General features: G+C 41.8%; 1 protein-coding gene across 3 annotated transcripts in view; it reads left to right on the top strand.

Annotated features, from left to right (window-relative positions):
* PALM2AKAP2 (PALM2 and AKAP2 fusion) overlaps nt 1-18,016 on the top strand; it is a 401,677-nt gene that overhangs the window by 113,539 nt on the left and 270,122 nt on the right. For all 3 annotated transcript variants that reach the window (XM_064291625.1, XM_064291624.1, XM_010587767.3), the window contains exons 2-3: nt 2,163-2,243; nt 15,780-15,910. In XM_064291625.1, the coding sequence (XP_064147695.1) occupies nt 2,163-2,243; nt 15,780-15,910 (212 nt within the window). The remainder of the gene's footprint in view (nt 1-2,162; nt 2,244-15,779; nt 15,911-18,016) is intronic.

The following is an 18,016-nucleotide window of genomic DNA, read 5'->3' as shown; positions in this document are numbered from 1 at the left end:
CATGGGGCCTGGTTTGGCAGGGAGATTATATTCCTGACCTGGATATTATGTTTTAGTAGCTTGAGATTATAAAATACCATTTCTTAAAAGTTTGTGCATTGCACAGAAAAACTTCGCTATAACACAAATTATTATTATATTAACCTGAATATCAGTGGCACTGTCACATCCCCAGAAACATGTTGCTGTTGTTAGGTGCAACTGGGTTGGTGCCGACACATAGTGACCTTGTGCACAACAGAACGAAGCACTGCTTGGTCCTATGCCGTCCTCACAATTGTTGCTATGTTTGAGCCCATTGTTGAAGCCACTGTGTCAATCCATCTCATTGAGGATCTTCCTCTTTTTCGCTGACGCTCTACTTTACCAACCATGATGTCCCCTCCAGGGACTGATGCCTCACAATTGTTGCTATGTTTGAGCCCATTATTGCAACCACTGAATTAATCCATCTCATTGAGGATCTTCCTCTTTTCCCCTGACCCTGTACTTTACCAAGCATGATGTCCTTCTCCAGGGACTGATCCCTCCTGATAACATGTCTAAAGTATGTGAGATGCAGTCTCACCATCCTTGCTTCCAAGGAGAATTCTGGTTGTAGTTCTTCCAAGACAGACTAGTTCGTTCTTTTGGCAGTCCATGGTATACTCAATATCCTTCGCCAATACCACAACTCAAAGGAGTCAGTTCTTCTTCGGTCTTCTTTATTCATTGTCCAGGTTTCACATGTATATGAGGTGATTGAAAACACCATGACTTGGGTCAGGTGCACCTTAGTCCTTAAGGTGATATCTTTGCTTTTCAACATTTTAAAGAGGTCTTTTGCAGCCGATTTGCCCAATGCTATGTGTTTTTTGATTTTTTGACTTCTGTCCAGAAACAGCAACTACACAAAATAAAAGCTTCCGTTAACACAGAGCACAGCATCCAGGCTTCTACGTTATTGTTCGAGAATTCTCTCTGGGATTTGGCTGTTTTACTGTAAAATACCATCATGTCTCGTCTAACAAGTTTCTGCCTTGCATATGCGACTAAAGGAAAATAATCCAGGCAGTAAATGTCTCAGAAAACCACTCCCGTGTGCTTTGGAAACAAAACATGAACAGTCTAGGTATCATAAGGGCAGCCGTTTCTATTTTTACATTAATCAAATTCATATGATGGTTATTGTCTACATTTGAAAATTATGGTGAAGAAAGCATGAAGTGTGCACTTTGGTGGAAAGGTTATGGTGTGAATACAAATGAAATATATCTCTTCAACATCAACTTGTAAGCATTATCTAGAAGTAAACATGTAGCAATAAGAATAATAGTAAATAGCATTTATTGAGTGCTTACTGTGTGCCAGGCATTGTTCTAGGCCCTTTTCATGTATCATCTCATTTAATCCATGCTCTGACCACATGGTTTAGGTACTACTATTATCTCTACTTTTTGAAACAGACAACTGAGACACAGGGAGATAAAAGGACTTACCAAAGGTCACACAGGTAGCAGATGGTGGAACTTGGGAGAAGGACCCAGGAAGACCAACTCCAGACTTGACTTCATATTTACTGTCTCCTCAGCAAGCCCCAGCCATATGAAATGGTACCCCCAAGGCTAGTTTAAGCAATGATCACCTGTCCATTTTGACATTGTTGTTTACTATGTCCAGTTGGATGGTTGGTCCTACAAAATTTGAGATTACGTTAGATTATTGCATGTGTGTGATTTTGAGGTGCGGAAAGAAATCAAACCCTAGAATTTCCCACGTTGTATTCTATCATATTTTCAGTTTTCAGCAACCTCTATCCTTTCGATCGAGACATTTTTATTCTTTGTCTCCGAATTAATAATGCACAGAACATGGCTCTGCGTGTGTGTCTGTGTGTGTGTGTGTCTGTGTGTGTGTGTGTAAAACCCGCCTTTTCTTCTGGACTAAATTGTGGCAGCTTGACTGAGTGAGGAGAATTTCTCCCACTCACCGAGCCCACAGCAGACATGTTATGAGAATGCTGCTGCTTGCAGTGTACCCCGAGACGGAGGGGAAGGTGACACTGTGTACGGTGCGCCCAGCATCTCTGGAAGTGTCTATACAGATGTGTGCTGCTCCCTGCTTGAACATTCCTGGAGCCAACACCCACCCACTCTTACAGCCTCTCTCTCTTTATTTTCAAGGAAAAAAGAAAGAGGCAGACTGAAATAGAAGCCAAGCGACAACAGCTTGACGAGCAGATACTTCTTCTGCAGCATTCCAAGGTAAGCGGCTGATGCCACGAACCTGTTCCATTATTAGACATGCAGATCACACTCCGGAGAGCTGGGCAGAGCCTGACCTGCCGTGAAGGCGCTCCTGCTGACAGAATGAGCCCTTTTCGTTCAATCTGGAAACCATCTCTTGGCTTTTCTTGTGAATTTCTCAAATTCAGAGCATTGTTACAGCATTCTGATTTCTGCGAGCCTGATGAAACCACAGTGTGCATGTGGATGGGTGGGGAGCGGTGTGGGCATGTGAAATGCGGTGGTCTATACAGAAACTGGATGAGAATACTGCACATGGTGGGTGAGGTAGTATGCCGGGGTGTATTCCAGTGCATAGGTGCTGTGTGTATGTTTGTTCAGAGGTTCTAGAAGGTATGTTTAACATGATGCTCTTTATTATTGTTAAAAATAGAAATATTTTCTTGCTTGCTCTGGAGGAAAGGGAGATAAAAACAGTGTAATCTGATGACAGAAGAACACTGTGTATTTCTGCTTACACATTTATTTTGTTTCTTCTTTAACAATTTTGAAAGTGTTCTGTTAGAAAAAGCAGTTGGTTATAGGCAGCATTTAAATGATTTGGCTTGGTTGGGTCTCCACTGCACCGTGTAAAAGACAGAGAGAGAGCACTGTTTATTTATTTCTTTAAAACATAATGCACTTAAGCATCGTAATTGATTACAGCCCAGGAGAAAGCTCTGTCACTGTCATGAGGACTCCACTGGTTGCCGAATGTTGCTTTCTGCATGCTCAGAGAATAAGGTGACCACATTCCCAGCCAGCTGGGAGTTTCTGCTTCCCTTTGACTGCTCCTGGGCGTTTTTAGGAAAACCTTGTGTTGCTCACCTCAAGTTGCGGCAACGTTGCATGTGCACCATTGCATTGCACGGTGGACGGTTTGGGGTGGGGTGCTGACTCCAAGGGTAATGCTAGGTATGGATTATTTGGATTTTTCTTTTAAGCAAGGTGAACCTTTATGGTTGCATTTTCTATTCTTCTCTAGAAGACAGGGATGTGCTAAATGAAGTCCTAAAATTAGGATCATCAAGCTAGTTACTGATTTCAAATAGCAGCATGACCTATATATGCCTAGCATATTTATCCATTTACTATTAACCATCAGGAAAATCTGGTTAAAAGAAAGAAAGACAATACAATGTTGAGAAAAATGCCTGTTTCTCTCTCTTCATCATGTAATCCATTTATGGACCTGTCTTTGTAGGCACTTGCTGTAAATCTCATATGCTGTTGCTCTTTCCTTATAACATTCCTGAGGGGGATTGAGGGCTACAATTAATATCCTCTTCTTACAGAGAGGGGGCTTAAAAACACTTACTAGAACTGGGTGAATTGCTCAAGGTCAATCTGAACAGAGCTGGGTCTCTGTCTCTGAGTACAGTCAATTTGCTCCTTCTAAGAGACCAAAATGTGCTAAAAACCTCAGTGAATTCTTGGTTAAAGGTGAACTTTTTAATAAGAAGACTGAAAGTATAAGGGAGGCTGCTTTGACTCACCAGCCGTTCTCCTCTTTAGGCTCAATATGATTCTTTTCTTTTGCATTCCTTGGATCAAAAGTAAGGCAATTTACATATGCCAGAAGACCAAGTTTCTATTGTCCCACTTCAAATCATTCTGGGTGCCAAATAAGATACCAAAGATACAGAACAATTCATTGCTGATATCCAACACAGTGTTACAACATTCTGTTCATACCCCATGTATTCATCTTCATCTCTGCACCCATCCATCCATCCGTGCAGTCAACAGAAACAACACTAAAAGTGACTGCTAGCATTGCATGGGCAAACAGTGAGATTCTTTTTTTTATGGTTATTCTGGTAAAATCCTCACATGGTTGATAAGACTGGCTCTTCAAGGCGACACCCAGGGCTCTCACCAAGGTAATATTGCTATATCCATGGGGAGCAAGGTCTGGACAGTGAATCTAATTTAATAAGTGGAGACCGGTGGATTGTATTTTTCTTTCTCTGGGGAAGCCTGGGTAGACAGAATGAGGGTAGATTTTTAACCCTGAACAACAAAACATAAGAGCTGAAAGATGTCAAAGGCGGCAGTGTTTATCTGGTACTACCCTGGAGAAAGACGCCATTTCTGAGAGGTGCCAAGTTTCTGTGCGTTGGTGAGGTGGTGTCTAACAAGGTGGGGAGAGTCAGCAGGCCTCACTGTGCCCTGGGTGAAACTTCCCTCATGACTCTGCCTCTCTTTGTCCTGAGTCCATCTTCCTGCAAATAATTTTGATATAAAAAAGGGGGTGTGTGATTGAAGGATATGATCATTTCAGGCACAAGAGAGAGATATGTTCCACTTTAAATTAATGGACTATTGCCTAAACTTGAGTAGTAGACTTATCTTCCCTGTGGTCATTCAGTTTCGAGCTCAGTGGCCTCAGCCCTGGATGATAGTCACCATTTTTGTGTGTGTGTGTGTGTGCCTAATATGTGCCTGGAATTCCAGGGTGAGGCACATGGCTAACATGCTCAGCTGCTAACTGAAAGGCTGGAGGCTTGAGTCCACCCAGAGGCACCCTGGAAGAAAAGCCTAGAAATCTACTTGTGAAAAATCAGCCCTTGAAAACTGTAAGGAGCACAGTTCTACTATGACACACATAGGGTCATCATGAGTCAGAGTTGACTTGATGGCAAAAGGTTTAATAATATGCCTGGCACTTTAAATACATCCCCTAAATAATATCTGCAAGGTAGATATTACTATTCCCATTTTATAGGTGAGGAAACATATTTATGAGGCCAAGTAATTTTCCCATAACATAGACACTATAAGTGGGGGACCCGAGACTGCAACCCAGGGCTGTCTGCCTCCACAGACCATGCTCTCTCTGCGACACTTCTCTTCAAACGAAATGTTCTCTTTTGAATAATTTGTCTATAGAGTTGCTCTCAGAGTTACCTAGTGCTGCTATAACAGAAATACCACCAATGGGTGGTTTTAACAAACAGAAATTTATTTTCTCACGGTTTGTTGTTGTTAGGTGCTGTCCAGTATGTTCTGACTCACAGCAACCCTGTGTACAACGGAATGAAACACTGTGCAGTCCTGCACTATCCTCACAATTGTTACTATCTTTGAGCTCATTGTTAAAGCCACTGTGTCAATCCATCTCACTGAGGGTCTTCCTATTTTTTGCTGACCCTCTACTTCACCAGGCATGATGTCCTTCTACAGGGACTTGTCCCTTTTGATAACATGTCCAGACTATGTGAAATGAAGTCTTGCCATCTTTGCTTCTAAGGAACACTCTGGCTGTACTTCTTCCAAGACAGGTATGTTCGATCTTCTGGTGGTCCCCGGTACATTCAGTATTCAGCACCATCACACAAAGGCATCAATTCTTCTTCGGTCTTCCTTATTTATCATCCAGGTTTCGCATACGTATGAGACCATTGAGAATACCATGGGTGGGGTCAGGCGCACCTTCGTCCTCAAAGTCACGTCTTTGCTTTTTAACACTTGAAGAGGTCTTTTGCAGCAGATTTGCCCAATGCAATACATTGATTTCTTGACTGCTGCTTCCGTGGTTGTTGATTGTGGATCCAAGTAAAATGAAATCCTTGACAACTTCAATATTTTCTCTGTTTATCAGGATGTTGCTTATTGGTCCAGCTGTGAGGCTTTTTGTTTTCTTTATGTTGAGGTGTAATCCATAATGAAGGCTATCGTCTTTTACCTTCATCAGTACGCATTTCAAGTCTTCTTCGTTTCCAGCAAGCAAGACTGTCTTATCTGCTTATTACCGGTTGTTAATGAGTCTTCCTCTAATCCTGATGCCCCATTCTTCTTTTCTCTGCTTGCTTGTTTAATCTCTTTTATATCTCTAAAGAGATTGACTCAGATACACCCTATACTAATCCTACCTTCTTAATACAACAAAGACAGCCCATTCCCAGCTGAGATTATAACCACAGGTATAGAAGTTAGGATTACAACACACTTTTGGGGGGACACAATTCAATCTATAACAGATACTGAGTACTATCATTCTGTCTTTTGTAAGTATATTTTCATGGACTCCAGAAAATTTAAACTGTGCAAAGATACACTAGAGTGATTATTGGTAGTTCCTTAAAGTAGAAAATATTAGGAAATACATCAGTAATTAAATATTTATTTCACTAATTCACAAAATACCAGATGTTCTCTAAGAAAAAACCATTCTCAATGCAAAGTTAAATGAAAATGCGTTTGAAATAAATTTCATATTATTAAGGTATCATTCTCATTATCAGATAGTCTATGGATACTTACATTCATTCAATGAGATATAATTGAGACAGAGTCACTGGTCCTGTGTCAAAACAAATAAATAGAATCCAAGTATTTGTATGTGTGTTTAATATACTTGCTTACTGAAGTATTTAGGAGTATACAGTGACTAACTTTAGAAAATGAAGTATCATTATGTTATATATGGACTCTGAGCAAATTCTATAATGCAGTGCAGGACCAAAGTATGAAATGTTAACATATTAGCTACTTCACCCAAGTGATTATGAAACCTCAGGATACTTTCAGGTTCTGACCAAATTAATCTCAGATTTCTTTTTACAAGAACCTCAGCTATGTTTGGATCTAACATTTGTGATGTGAGAATTTCTAAGAAATACTTACAGATGGGAGCTGTAGGCAATTTTGATAGCTGTGTATTATGTAAGGAAGGAATGTATGCTCACTGCAAAAACTAAATTTAAAAGTACCAGAAAATAGAAAGAAAAAACATACCAACTATATATCCACCACCCAGATGTAATCCTTTTGGGGTATATCCTTCTATACTCTTTTCCCCAACATATTTCTTTAGATTAAGTTATGTAACCCTTATCCACAGACTGTGTCAGTCTGTGGATAAAAATGAAATTATATTAAGATTAATCCCAAATTACATTAACCTTTGTCTTTTTTTATTTTCTAATATATACTCCTTTAAATTCTCATACAAATATTTATGATTTTTATGAAATCACATCTAGCACTCTTTTGCTTAATTATTTCTGGCTTTGATGTCATCTTTGGAAAGAATACCTCCATCTCAAACACTGATTATTCTTATACTTCAAGGGTTTTAATCCATCTAGAATTTATTTTCCTATAAAATATGATAGAAATATAACTTTATTTTTTACTGATGGTGAGCCACTTGTCTCAACATGATTTATTGATTAATTCATCCTTTTCTTCACTGATTTAAATGACTTCTTTATCACATACTGATTTCTCACTTACATTGAGTCCACCGTTTGTATATCCTTTATATTGTTTAATCTGTCCATCCCTGTGCCAATGTCATTCTCATTTAATCCCTATAGCTTTTTAATATAATATTCCGTAAGACAAGAGCCGTCATTATTCTTCTTTTGAAAAATTGTCTTAGCTTTTTACTCCATGGAAACCATTATTTATATTTATTGTTTTTATAATGGGACTTGTGATAACGTGAGTTTTTTTTAAAAATAAATCAGCTATTGTATTATAGGAGAAGACACTGAATTTTATATTCCCTTTCCCCCCTTGGTTAAATTGCCGGAGATTTGTCTATTTTTTTGATCTGTTTAAAGTACCAGCATAGAGTTGGCACTCAGCATATAGTGTGGAGTGAAATTCTTTGGGGCTGCCACATTTATAAGTGTTTGTATGACAAAGTCAGCACTGTCAGAATCAAATTGCTAATACCACGTCTTCAATAAATAAGCTGCCTTTGAACTATTTATTCATGAGCAGGGAACCCTGAGTAGAATTTTCTTCCAATCCAAGCTATGCAAGCTATGAAACCTGTCATTTTATTTTAAAGACCACAGCCTTTTCTTTCTGGAGGACTGAATAAAGACATCAGAGACTGACTTGTGACCCTGCGAAATATTTATTATCAAACCACCAAGGTCATTTGCTGAATATCCCAAAGGTGTCAGGAGCCTTGTTGCAAAAATATTACAGTTACTTTTACTATTTTTTTTTTTTTAGTATTTTAAACCTTTAGCACTAATTTTAGACTTTACTTCATTATGAATATGTGTGAAAGGCCAAGTTCAAATTTTAAAATATTGAACAGATCGACAAGGTACACAATGTAAGGAAACTTTATGTCTCAGTTTTTTTCCCCCATCACATCTCCCCTGGCCCTGTAAAAAGAGCTTGGGTAGAAGCTAAAAGTTGGATTCTCCTGTCCAAAGTCTTAGGTCTGCTTCTCTGTTTATGGACGGAAGCGTGCAATAAAATCTCAAGACCAAACCAAGATTTTATTGAGAATGATAGGGAGGAAGGGAAGAATTAGTAGGGGAAAGGATTGGGACAGAGGGAATGAATGACAGGGAACAGAGAAAACTATTGCCCTATCTCAAGTTTAGTTCATTTTCTATTAGAAAATAGAATTTAGCCAGATTCCAGCCATCATCCATTGACCCAGCCAGTGTCACCTTCATCCAGATTCCAGGTGAATAAAAGATTTAGAATCACAAGTAAAATAATAAGACATTACAGGAGTTAGGATTTCAACACATATTTTGGGGGGATAAAAGTCAATTCTTAACAATGCTCAAATTGATGTCTCTAGTCATGATGCTTCCTGAATCCCAGACCCCTGTATTCAACTACTTCCCTGATATTTCCACTTAGATAGAGGTCCTTTCTATTTATGTTGTTGTTAGGTGCCGTCGAGTCGATTTCAACTCACAGGGACCCCAAGTGACAGAGTAGAGCTGCCCCATAGGGTTTCCTAGGCTGTAATCTTTAAGCAAGTAGATCGTCAGATCTTTCTCCAGCAACACTGCTGGTGGGTTAGAACCACCAACCTTCTGGTTAGCAGCCGAGTGCTTAACTGTTTCACCACCAGGGCTCCTTTTTCCGTTTATATGCCTCTCATATTTAACATACCCAAAATGGAAGTTTTGATTTCTTTTCTCTTCTAGTACCTGTTCTTCCTGTAGTCTTCCTCATCTCCAATGAATGGTACCATCATCCACGATTTTGCTGAAACCAAATAGCTGTATGGCACCTTTAATTCCACCCTTTTTCTCACACCCACATCTAATCTATTGGCAAGCCACGTTGACTCTACCTCTAAAATACCTTGTATGTTTTTCGTTTCATGTCCTCTGTCACTTGAGCCTTGCAGTAGACTCCTATCACTTGTGTTTTGTAATCCTGCCCCCTGCAATCTGTTCTCCTTCCTACTCTGCTTAGAACAAACTCCAAACCCCTTAATAAAGCTGCAGCATTCTGCCTAATCTGGTCCCTGCCTTCCTGCATCTTCAGCTTATTCTTACCCTCGTTCTCCTGTTATGGTCCAGCCACACAGGCTTTCTTTCTGATCTTCAAACACATACAACTCTGTCCCTCTCCACGCTGTCGAATTTGTCAGTCCATCTGCCTGGAATGTTCCTCCCTAGATCTCAGTGCAGTTAGGTCCCCTCCTCCCTGAGACCTCAGCTCAAATGTCAAGTCCTCAGAGAGACCTATTCCACCTCAAGTGGCCTTCCTCAGGCCTTCTCTTTCACATCATTCTGTTCATCTCCTGCTGTGCATTTGTCATAGTCTGAATTTATCCTATTCTCTTACTTATTGGAATGAAGGCTCTGTGGAAGTAGGGACTTGCCTGTCTCCTAGAGCTGTGCCTTCACAGCCTAGCCTAGCACCTGGCATGAAATGAATGGATGGGGACGTCACCGTCCCTGAGGTGGGAGCCCAGGAGGAGAGACAGGTTTGCAAGAAGGTGGGGAATTCTGTGGAGTTTGAACAGCCTGTGGGAAAGCTCATGGACTCTTTAGGCATTTGGGTAGTCACTGGTTTAATGTTGTGCCACTCAAATTGTGGCCCTCGGAACAGCAGTATCAACAATGGTATCACTTGGGAGCTCGTTAAAATTCAGATTCTCAGCCGCTATCCCAAACTCAAGGAGCCCTGGTGACAAAATGGTTAAGTACTTGGTAGTTAACCAAAAGGTCAATGATTGGAACCCACCAGCTGCACCATGGAAGAAAAGACATGACTATCTGTTCCTGTAAAGATTACAGCCTAGGAAACCCTACAGGGCAGTTCTACTCTGTCCTACAGGGTTGCTATGAGTTGGAATCGGCTTGACAGCACACAACAACAACCCCAGAGTTACAGAATCAGAATCTCCCTGGGTGGGGCTCTGGAATCTGTATTTTAGCAAGTTCTTCTGCTGATTGTTATTCACAATGAAGTTTGAAAGCTCCATTCTGGTTTTGCTTCCTAAGGCTGGATAAGCCCATAGAGCAAGAAGCAGACTTATTTTAGGAACTCTCTCTGTCCTGCTTTCAGAGCCCCTGTTTGGGCAGCCGCCAGCTGTCTGCTCTGTGTCCTTGTCCTGACTCCTCACAGTTGCATCCATTTAACAAATGTGAAGTTTTGACAGTTCTTAGCACCTGTAAGCTCTGATACTTTTTTTTTTTTTTGGAGAATGAGGACAAAAAAGAAAACTTGGTTTTCAGTTTTCATTTCTACTGAGCTCTGCTTGTCACCAAATTCTGAAACACTCAGGCAGCCTATAAGGGTCAGGACAGTAGCAGGGGAACCAGTGCTTTTGATGGGCATGCGTGGTGCGCGTGAGTGTGGTTGTACCCAAGGGCCCAGCAAGGTCAATCCTCAGCAAGGACACCAAGGGATCTGGAGTGGGTTGAGGAAGCCTTTGGAGGTCAGTGTATTTGAATTGATAGTCCCCCCTGACAACATTACCTTTTGGGCGAAGTGTAAAATGTCTTGTAATTTTTTTTCCAATGTCAAAACACCTTTGTGAAACAGACTTCCTTGAGACCACACCCACTATCTTTTTCTGTTAGACCCTCTCTTCCTGTTGGGGACATTTTGGGTAAAGTCACTGCCTTGTCAATAGAAGAGACAGAGGTACTGACCAATGGCTGGGGCTTAATTAGCCAGAAATGAGTCGGGGAGACCCTTCACTTGGCTGCATGAGGCACTGTGTGAAGAAGAGCAGAGAACGCTTCTCAGGAAGCCCTGGCTGCAGAGTATTCCTGCCAGGGCCAAGGAGGCCGGAACTATCTGTGGCTGCCTGTCCAGAAGGGCCACACCCCAACACAGGGGCTACTAGGATAATCTGTCTCCAGTTATCCTAAAGAGGTTTTTTTTTTTTTTTCCCTTCTATGGCTTGAATCAGGTTAATGCCATACATTTTTGCGCAGTAAGTACCCTGAAACTGTGACAACCCCTCCAATAAGTAGAGTGAAATCAAGAATTTCTCAATTCAGTCATTCATTTTCTAGGACTAGGCTAGGTGCTACGATGAAATGCCAAGATGAGTAAAATATAATTCCAGCCTTGGGGGAGCTGGATGTCTAGAGGGGGAACAGATGCAAAAAGAAATAATTCTAGAACGGTGTAAAGGATGCAGCACTGTATGTCTTTGCTATAGGAGACAGATCAGCAGGGAGCCCCTGATCGGGTAAGAGGCTTCTGGAGGGCGGAGGAAGGCTTTCCAGGGTGGCATTTCACCTGCCTTTTCTCAGATGAAAGGAGAGGCTGAGGGAATAGAAGAACAACAATAATAAACATTTCTACAGGACCAAGTATATGTCAGATAATTTTAGTGTGTAAACTCACTGAATCCTCATGACAACCTCTGAGACAGGCTCTGTGGTCATCTCCGTTTTAGAGATGAGGATACTGAAGCTTAATGAGGTCAATTTAGGGAGCCTGTTCAATGTCTCACAGATAATAGATGAAAGAAGTGGAAGCAACACCCGTGCAAGTTGGCCCCAGAGTCCATCCTCTTAACTGCTGTTCAAGACTGCCTCTCGCAGTGTGCAGGCATGATCTGCTTGGGGAATTCAAGTGGCTTGAGTGGAGAGCAGTGGTTCTAATTTTTTTTCTTCTGTAGCCGTTTTAGGAACAGCAGCCAATTCACCCCACCCATTCCCACTTTCTGATGGAAAAGAATCGTTATGGTTCAACATAAATTGTACTGGAAGTTTTACACATGATTTTATAGTATAAAACAAGGTCCTATAAGCTTAAAAAGCCCAATATTTTTTACATTTACTTTGGTGATAGTGGCAAATGATTTATACAGAACACATTTCCAGACAACACAGTACCAATGGCGTGTAATTGTATAAGCATATTGGGGTCGGCTGGGGCGGGGTTTCGGGTCTACAACCACTTTAGCAGTATCGTTAGGGATCATTTATATATGAACAAACTTTTGTCTTTACGTCTAATTAATGAAAAATCTGTAAGTCAAGTGCTATAAATATGCTTCCCTATGCTCTGTAATGGAAACGCTGGTGGCGTAGTGGTTAAGCACTGCGGCTGCTAACCAAGAGGTCGGCAGTTCGAATCCTCCAGGTGCTCCTTGGAAGCTCTATGGGGCAGTTCTACTCTGTCCTATAGGGTCGATATGAGTCGGAATCGACTCGACGGCAGCAGGTTTGTTTTTTGGGGATGCTCTGTAATAGTAACCAAAAAGACGTCCACAAACAATGATTTATAATTAAAAAGCAAGAGTAACACTAAAGAAAACCAAAGCTACCTGGGCATCAGGTTGATAATGCATTGCTACCTAAGGGTCCTTCCTGGAATGTAGGAATTCTGGATGTGGGGGCTTGCTCCTATGATCCAACAGGCCTCTGCAGTGCAGAATGCCTGCCAGACTTCTCAGTAGGGTGGTGTATCAGAAGCATTAGTGTATTCTAACTTATTATTACTAAAATGTTGGTAATTTTTAGTAATTACCATTTTATAGTTTCATGATAACTAACCCTTTACCCTAGGCACAAATGAAAGTCTGTGGTATTACACATCCTTCACTCATAAGAGCTACAGAAAAGACTTTGGTGAGTAGGAATTTTGGTCCATAATGTTAGACACAGGTCTCACTTTCTTATTTCTGCAAGTTAAATTTTCTGTGAGTCGGGATTGACTTGACAACAAGGAGTTTGGTTTTGGGTTTTGAAGCCAATTATGCCTTTTATGCATGTGAAAGCTGAACATGAAAAAGGAAGACAGAAGAAAAATTGATGCTTTTGAATTGTGGTATTGGCAAAGAATACTGAATATATTATGGACTGCCAGAGGAACGAGCACATCAGTCTTAGAAGAAATAAAACCAGAATGCTCCTTAGAAGTGCAGATGCCAAGCCTTCAGCTAGTTTACTTTAGACACGTCATCAAGAAAGACCAATCACTAGAAAAGGACATCATATTTGATAAAGTGGAGGATCAGTGAAGGCAAGGAAAGCCCTCAGCAAGATGGATTGGCACAGTGGCTGAAACAACAGATGCAAACATCGATGATCATGAAGATGACGCAGGACCAGGCAATGTTTCATTCTGTTATATATGAGGTCACTGTGAGTTGGAGTCAACTTGACCACCACTAACAACATTAACAAGCCTGCATTCCCTGGCTAGAGAAAAATTCAGCTATAATCATTATGAGAGTTTCCTTTCCTCTACCTTGGTCACCTACTTAATGAGTTCCAACAAAATTCCACTTAGAGGTGATGCCAGGGAATCTGGTGCTTACTGTGTTGGCCACCACCTTCACAATTATTATTCCTGCTGTTCCTTCAGTTGCCCACTGTTGCTGGAAAGAATTGCTGATATGCCCAACTGCTGGCAGACTCGGCAGTGCTTCCTCACAGTGGTTCGTTCCCTGGACCACTGATCCATCCACAGGGACTCTCACTGATTTCCAGGCATAATGTGCAGAGTCCAGCCTCAAAAGACATACAGCAGCTGCCATCTACTGTCTTGAGGCCATGTATGTGGAAACTCAAATCAAATCAAAATTCTACTCTATCTATGCCTTCACTCTTTATTTTAGGGAGTTTCAATATGCCTTTCTCTTGAACTGTTTTTATCTCCCCTCTCAGAGCAGCAACCATGCTGTTCCCTCTCCTGCAATGACCTGAAACCCAAAAAAACTTTATATTCCACTCAAAATATATTAATCCGCTGACACATGCGGTGTGTGTAATTTTAAAAATGTGGAAACCACTGCTGAGGACAGTTGGGAGCCATTAAAAAGGCTTTAAGAAGAGGCATGACATAGATTAATATTTTTAAAAAGAACACTTTAATATGGACTGGATATTAGGTGATCTTAAGAAGTTTTGTAATGGAACTGTGGTTTTACAGAAAAAAAAGTCCTTGTTTTTTAGAGATTCATACTGAAGCATTTATGGGCAAAATAGCATGGTGTTTGTTATTTACTTTAAAATGGTTTGGTGGAAAAACTTAGATGGGGAAATATGGCAAAATATTTATAATTATTAAATCTAGATGAGGTCACGTAAAATGGCTTGCTGGCAGCTTCGTCAGACCTCCCTGTCTAACTTCACAGGGGAGAAGGAGAATCAAGATCAACAGCCCAAGACTGATTCCTGTGAGGTGGAGGTCAGACATGCCTCCTCTCTCCAACCTTTTCACCAATTCTGACAGCATCCATTCCTCCATGGCACTCTCTACTTCTCTGCTGGGTTTGATAATTCATTGCAAGGGCCACATAAAACTCACAAACTATACCTACAGTTATGGTGTTTATTAGGGAAGTAACAGATTACAATTTAGGGTACAGTTCTTTGATCAAGACAGCCTCTTTTCAGTCATATCCTCAAGCAGGCCTCTATCTGGCCTTTGGCCCCTCAGCCCCTTGGCCCAGCCTCTGTCCTCCTCGGGCAATTTTTACAACGCTTTTTAGCTCTACCAACAAGTGCCTGAAGGCACCCCACCTCTGCCAGCAAGCCTCCTGCCCAAAGCCACTCAGCTCTCTTGCTCCATGGTTCAGCAAGCCTAGCTCCAATGCTGCAGAGCCTCCACCTGAAGGCTCTCAGCCCTCTCACTTTGTGTTTCGGTGCACCTATTATAACTGCCTTACTCCACGGTCAGGAAGCCGACTCACTGTCTTGCGCTGGTCTCCTGGTTCTCTTGCTTCTGCTTCTGCTGCTTCTCGCCACCTCTTGCCATCTCTGGTGTTATAGCTCTCTCTCTGTCTCCTGGGTCTAAGAGATTCTCAGCACAGGGGCCCCAAGTCCAAAGAATGCATTTCATTCCTGTCTCTCTTTTCTTGGTGATGGTGAGGTCCCCCCTTTCAGCCTTGGGAATGGCTTATTTTAAACCTAGAGGGATGGCAAAACTGACTAATCCCCTCATTAGGGTTCTATACACCTTCTTTGCATGGTCCTACCCAGTCATTTGGTGGGAGTTACAAGACTGTGGTGAGAAAGGCCATTATAAAAGCAATCCATCGCACCGTAGGTCATATGGGCATTCATTACACAGTTTCTTCTTTTTCTGTATATTTTCACTTTTTCAGTAGTAGAAAACACAGAAATAAATCCCTGTGGTGGTTCTCTGAAAGTTGGGCTGGAGGGAAATAGGGACCCAAATTAGGGAGGAGGTGATGGCAGTGACCCAGGTGAGCAACGATGAGGGGCGGGGCTAAAATGGTGGCACTGTGGATGAAGAGGAGGGCATAGACTGAAAGATATCATCCTGTCTCTTCTCTTTCCCACATTCTCACAGTCCAAAGTGCTTCGGGAAAAATGGCTGCTGCAGGGTATGCCCGCGGGAACTGCTGAAGAGGAGGAAGCCAGGAGGCGGCAGTCTGAGGAGGATGAGTTCAGAGTCAAGCAACTTGAAGATAACATTCAGAGGTAGGAGGGACAGCATATTGTGGTGTGAAAGTGGAGTAACCACATCTCACTTCTAGGGGGCCTTTCTCAATGCCATCACCTTTTCCTGGTGCTTTAGAATTACGCTCTTAAACAGCACATTGAATATCACTGAAACTTTTCTAGAAGACCCAGAGTTATGACTCTCAATACCAATCACTGTATTGGGCTGTGATACAGCACAGCTATGTTGTCATGGGACAACTAGGTGTGTAAGCAGCTTGTCTCTTCATTTAATGCCCCATTGTCAGCTCTTGTATCAGCTTTTGTCTTTTTCCTCTTTTGAGTCAGGCTGTTAGCTTTTATTGGTGTTGTAGTAGTTTTGTTCTCTAATTTCTGTATCTGATCTATTTTGAAATGAGAAGACTGTTGTCAAGGGTCTTAGAATTGAAATGAAGAACACAAAAGTACTGAGTGAGGGCCAGAGAGGACACTCCTGTGAATTATGTGCCTTGCCCTCTAGAAATTAACTGCTTTGTCTGCAGGTCAAACAGGTTTGAACAGTTGAGTCTGGAAGATAAGTGGCCTCCCTGTGGCAAGTGGCTGACCATGCTCATAGAGTTCGTACTTGTGAACTGTAGTTATCAGGGGTTCCAGCACACCTAGCCAGAGAGGGGAAGGAGGTGGTAAGTGTGGGTGCCTTTGGACCAATCTCCTCCTCCACCCCACCTACCAAATCCTGCCTGAAATGCACCCTGGGAGCTTCATCTTGAGGTTATGAGCACTTTTAAGGTACAAAGGGCAATGGCTAATAGCCATCTATACCCAAGAGCAAATACGAACTCTGAGGGCACCTAGGGGACTCCAATAGTGGAAAAGCAGGACACCAAAGGGAAAAGTGAGCAGACTGTGAGCTCCAAAGGTGTACTTCAGCTCACATCCTTGCCTTGCTTGGGCCCTAATGGCCTTTAGAGAGCTCTCAGAGCAGCTTGGTGAAACTTTACTTATAGAGGAAACCAGCCAAGAAAAAGTGTGTGTGTGTGAGTGCATATGCATACATATGCAAATACACACATGTATATACATATATGCGTGGGTGTGTGATATACACACACAAAAAAACACACTCTTTCTTAAAATACGAAGGGTAAAGACTACACTGTTCTCAGCTGCTAACCAAAAGGTTGAAAGTTTGAATCCACGAGCCGCTCCTTGGCAACCTTCTGGGGCAGTTCTACTCTGTCTTCTAGGGTAGCTGTGAGTTCGAATTGACTCAAAGGCAATCAGTTTGTTTTTGTTTTTTGGTATGTGTATGTGGGTGTGTGAGACATTGGAAGGAGAACATTGTAATCCTATAAATACTAAAGTCAAGCTTGTGAGAACAGATACTTCCAGGGTCACAGAAAGAAGGAAAGGATAGGACTTCTTGTTAGAAGCCCAGAAGATAGAAAGGGGATGGGTCAGGATGAAGAAGCTCAGAGTGCTGAGCCTCAGAGGTTTCCTTTTCTCAGAAGTAGCTCAGCTTGCTGTGTGTTAGATAAGAGGAGGGAGCCAAGGATTATTGGAAATGTTGACAGCAAATGGGAGAGGAAAAGACAGCTTTGCAACGTGGTTTTATAGAAAATTTGTTTTTAGGTCTCAAAGTGGAAATGCCTGGTTGCTTTCAGCTGTAGTGACAGTTGACACTATTCCTTTCTTACTGGTTTTACACAATCATAACAGATGTGTCTGGCACAAAGCCAAATCTCCATGAACTCTTCGTTGAATGAAAGAAATGGGATCGGGTATACCGTGCTCCTGGGGAGCCCTGCAATGCAGAGGAGGCCTGGGACATTAATTTCCACCCCGACTTGGCAAAATCCTAGAAACCACGTGGCCTGGGCACAGTCCATTCCTATCGGGAATTGCGGTTCAAGTTCAGGGTTGCCCAGTGATGAACTGCTGAGGAGTTCCAGACAGGAGTAGAGAAACCAATGTGAAAATTCCAGGACCCCTCTGGGGTGGATTGATTGGAGGGAGACAGTGTACTCACTGGTGGCAGACAGCTTGATTCAAAAGTAATTTTTATAAAACCTGGATATCTTTTCTTACCGAGCCTGACGTCCGCATTCACTTCAATAGATGTTATTATAGACAGAGAACAGCAAG

Source organism: Loxodonta africana, chromosome 9 (assembly GCF_030014295.1).
Source record: "Loxodonta africana isolate mLoxAfr1 chromosome 9, mLoxAfr1.hap2, whole genome shotgun sequence".
NCBI classification, from domain to species: Eukaryota; Metazoa; Chordata; class Mammalia; order Proboscidea; family Elephantidae; genus Loxodonta; species Loxodonta africana.
This window is presented reverse-complemented; position numbering and strand designations above follow the sequence as displayed.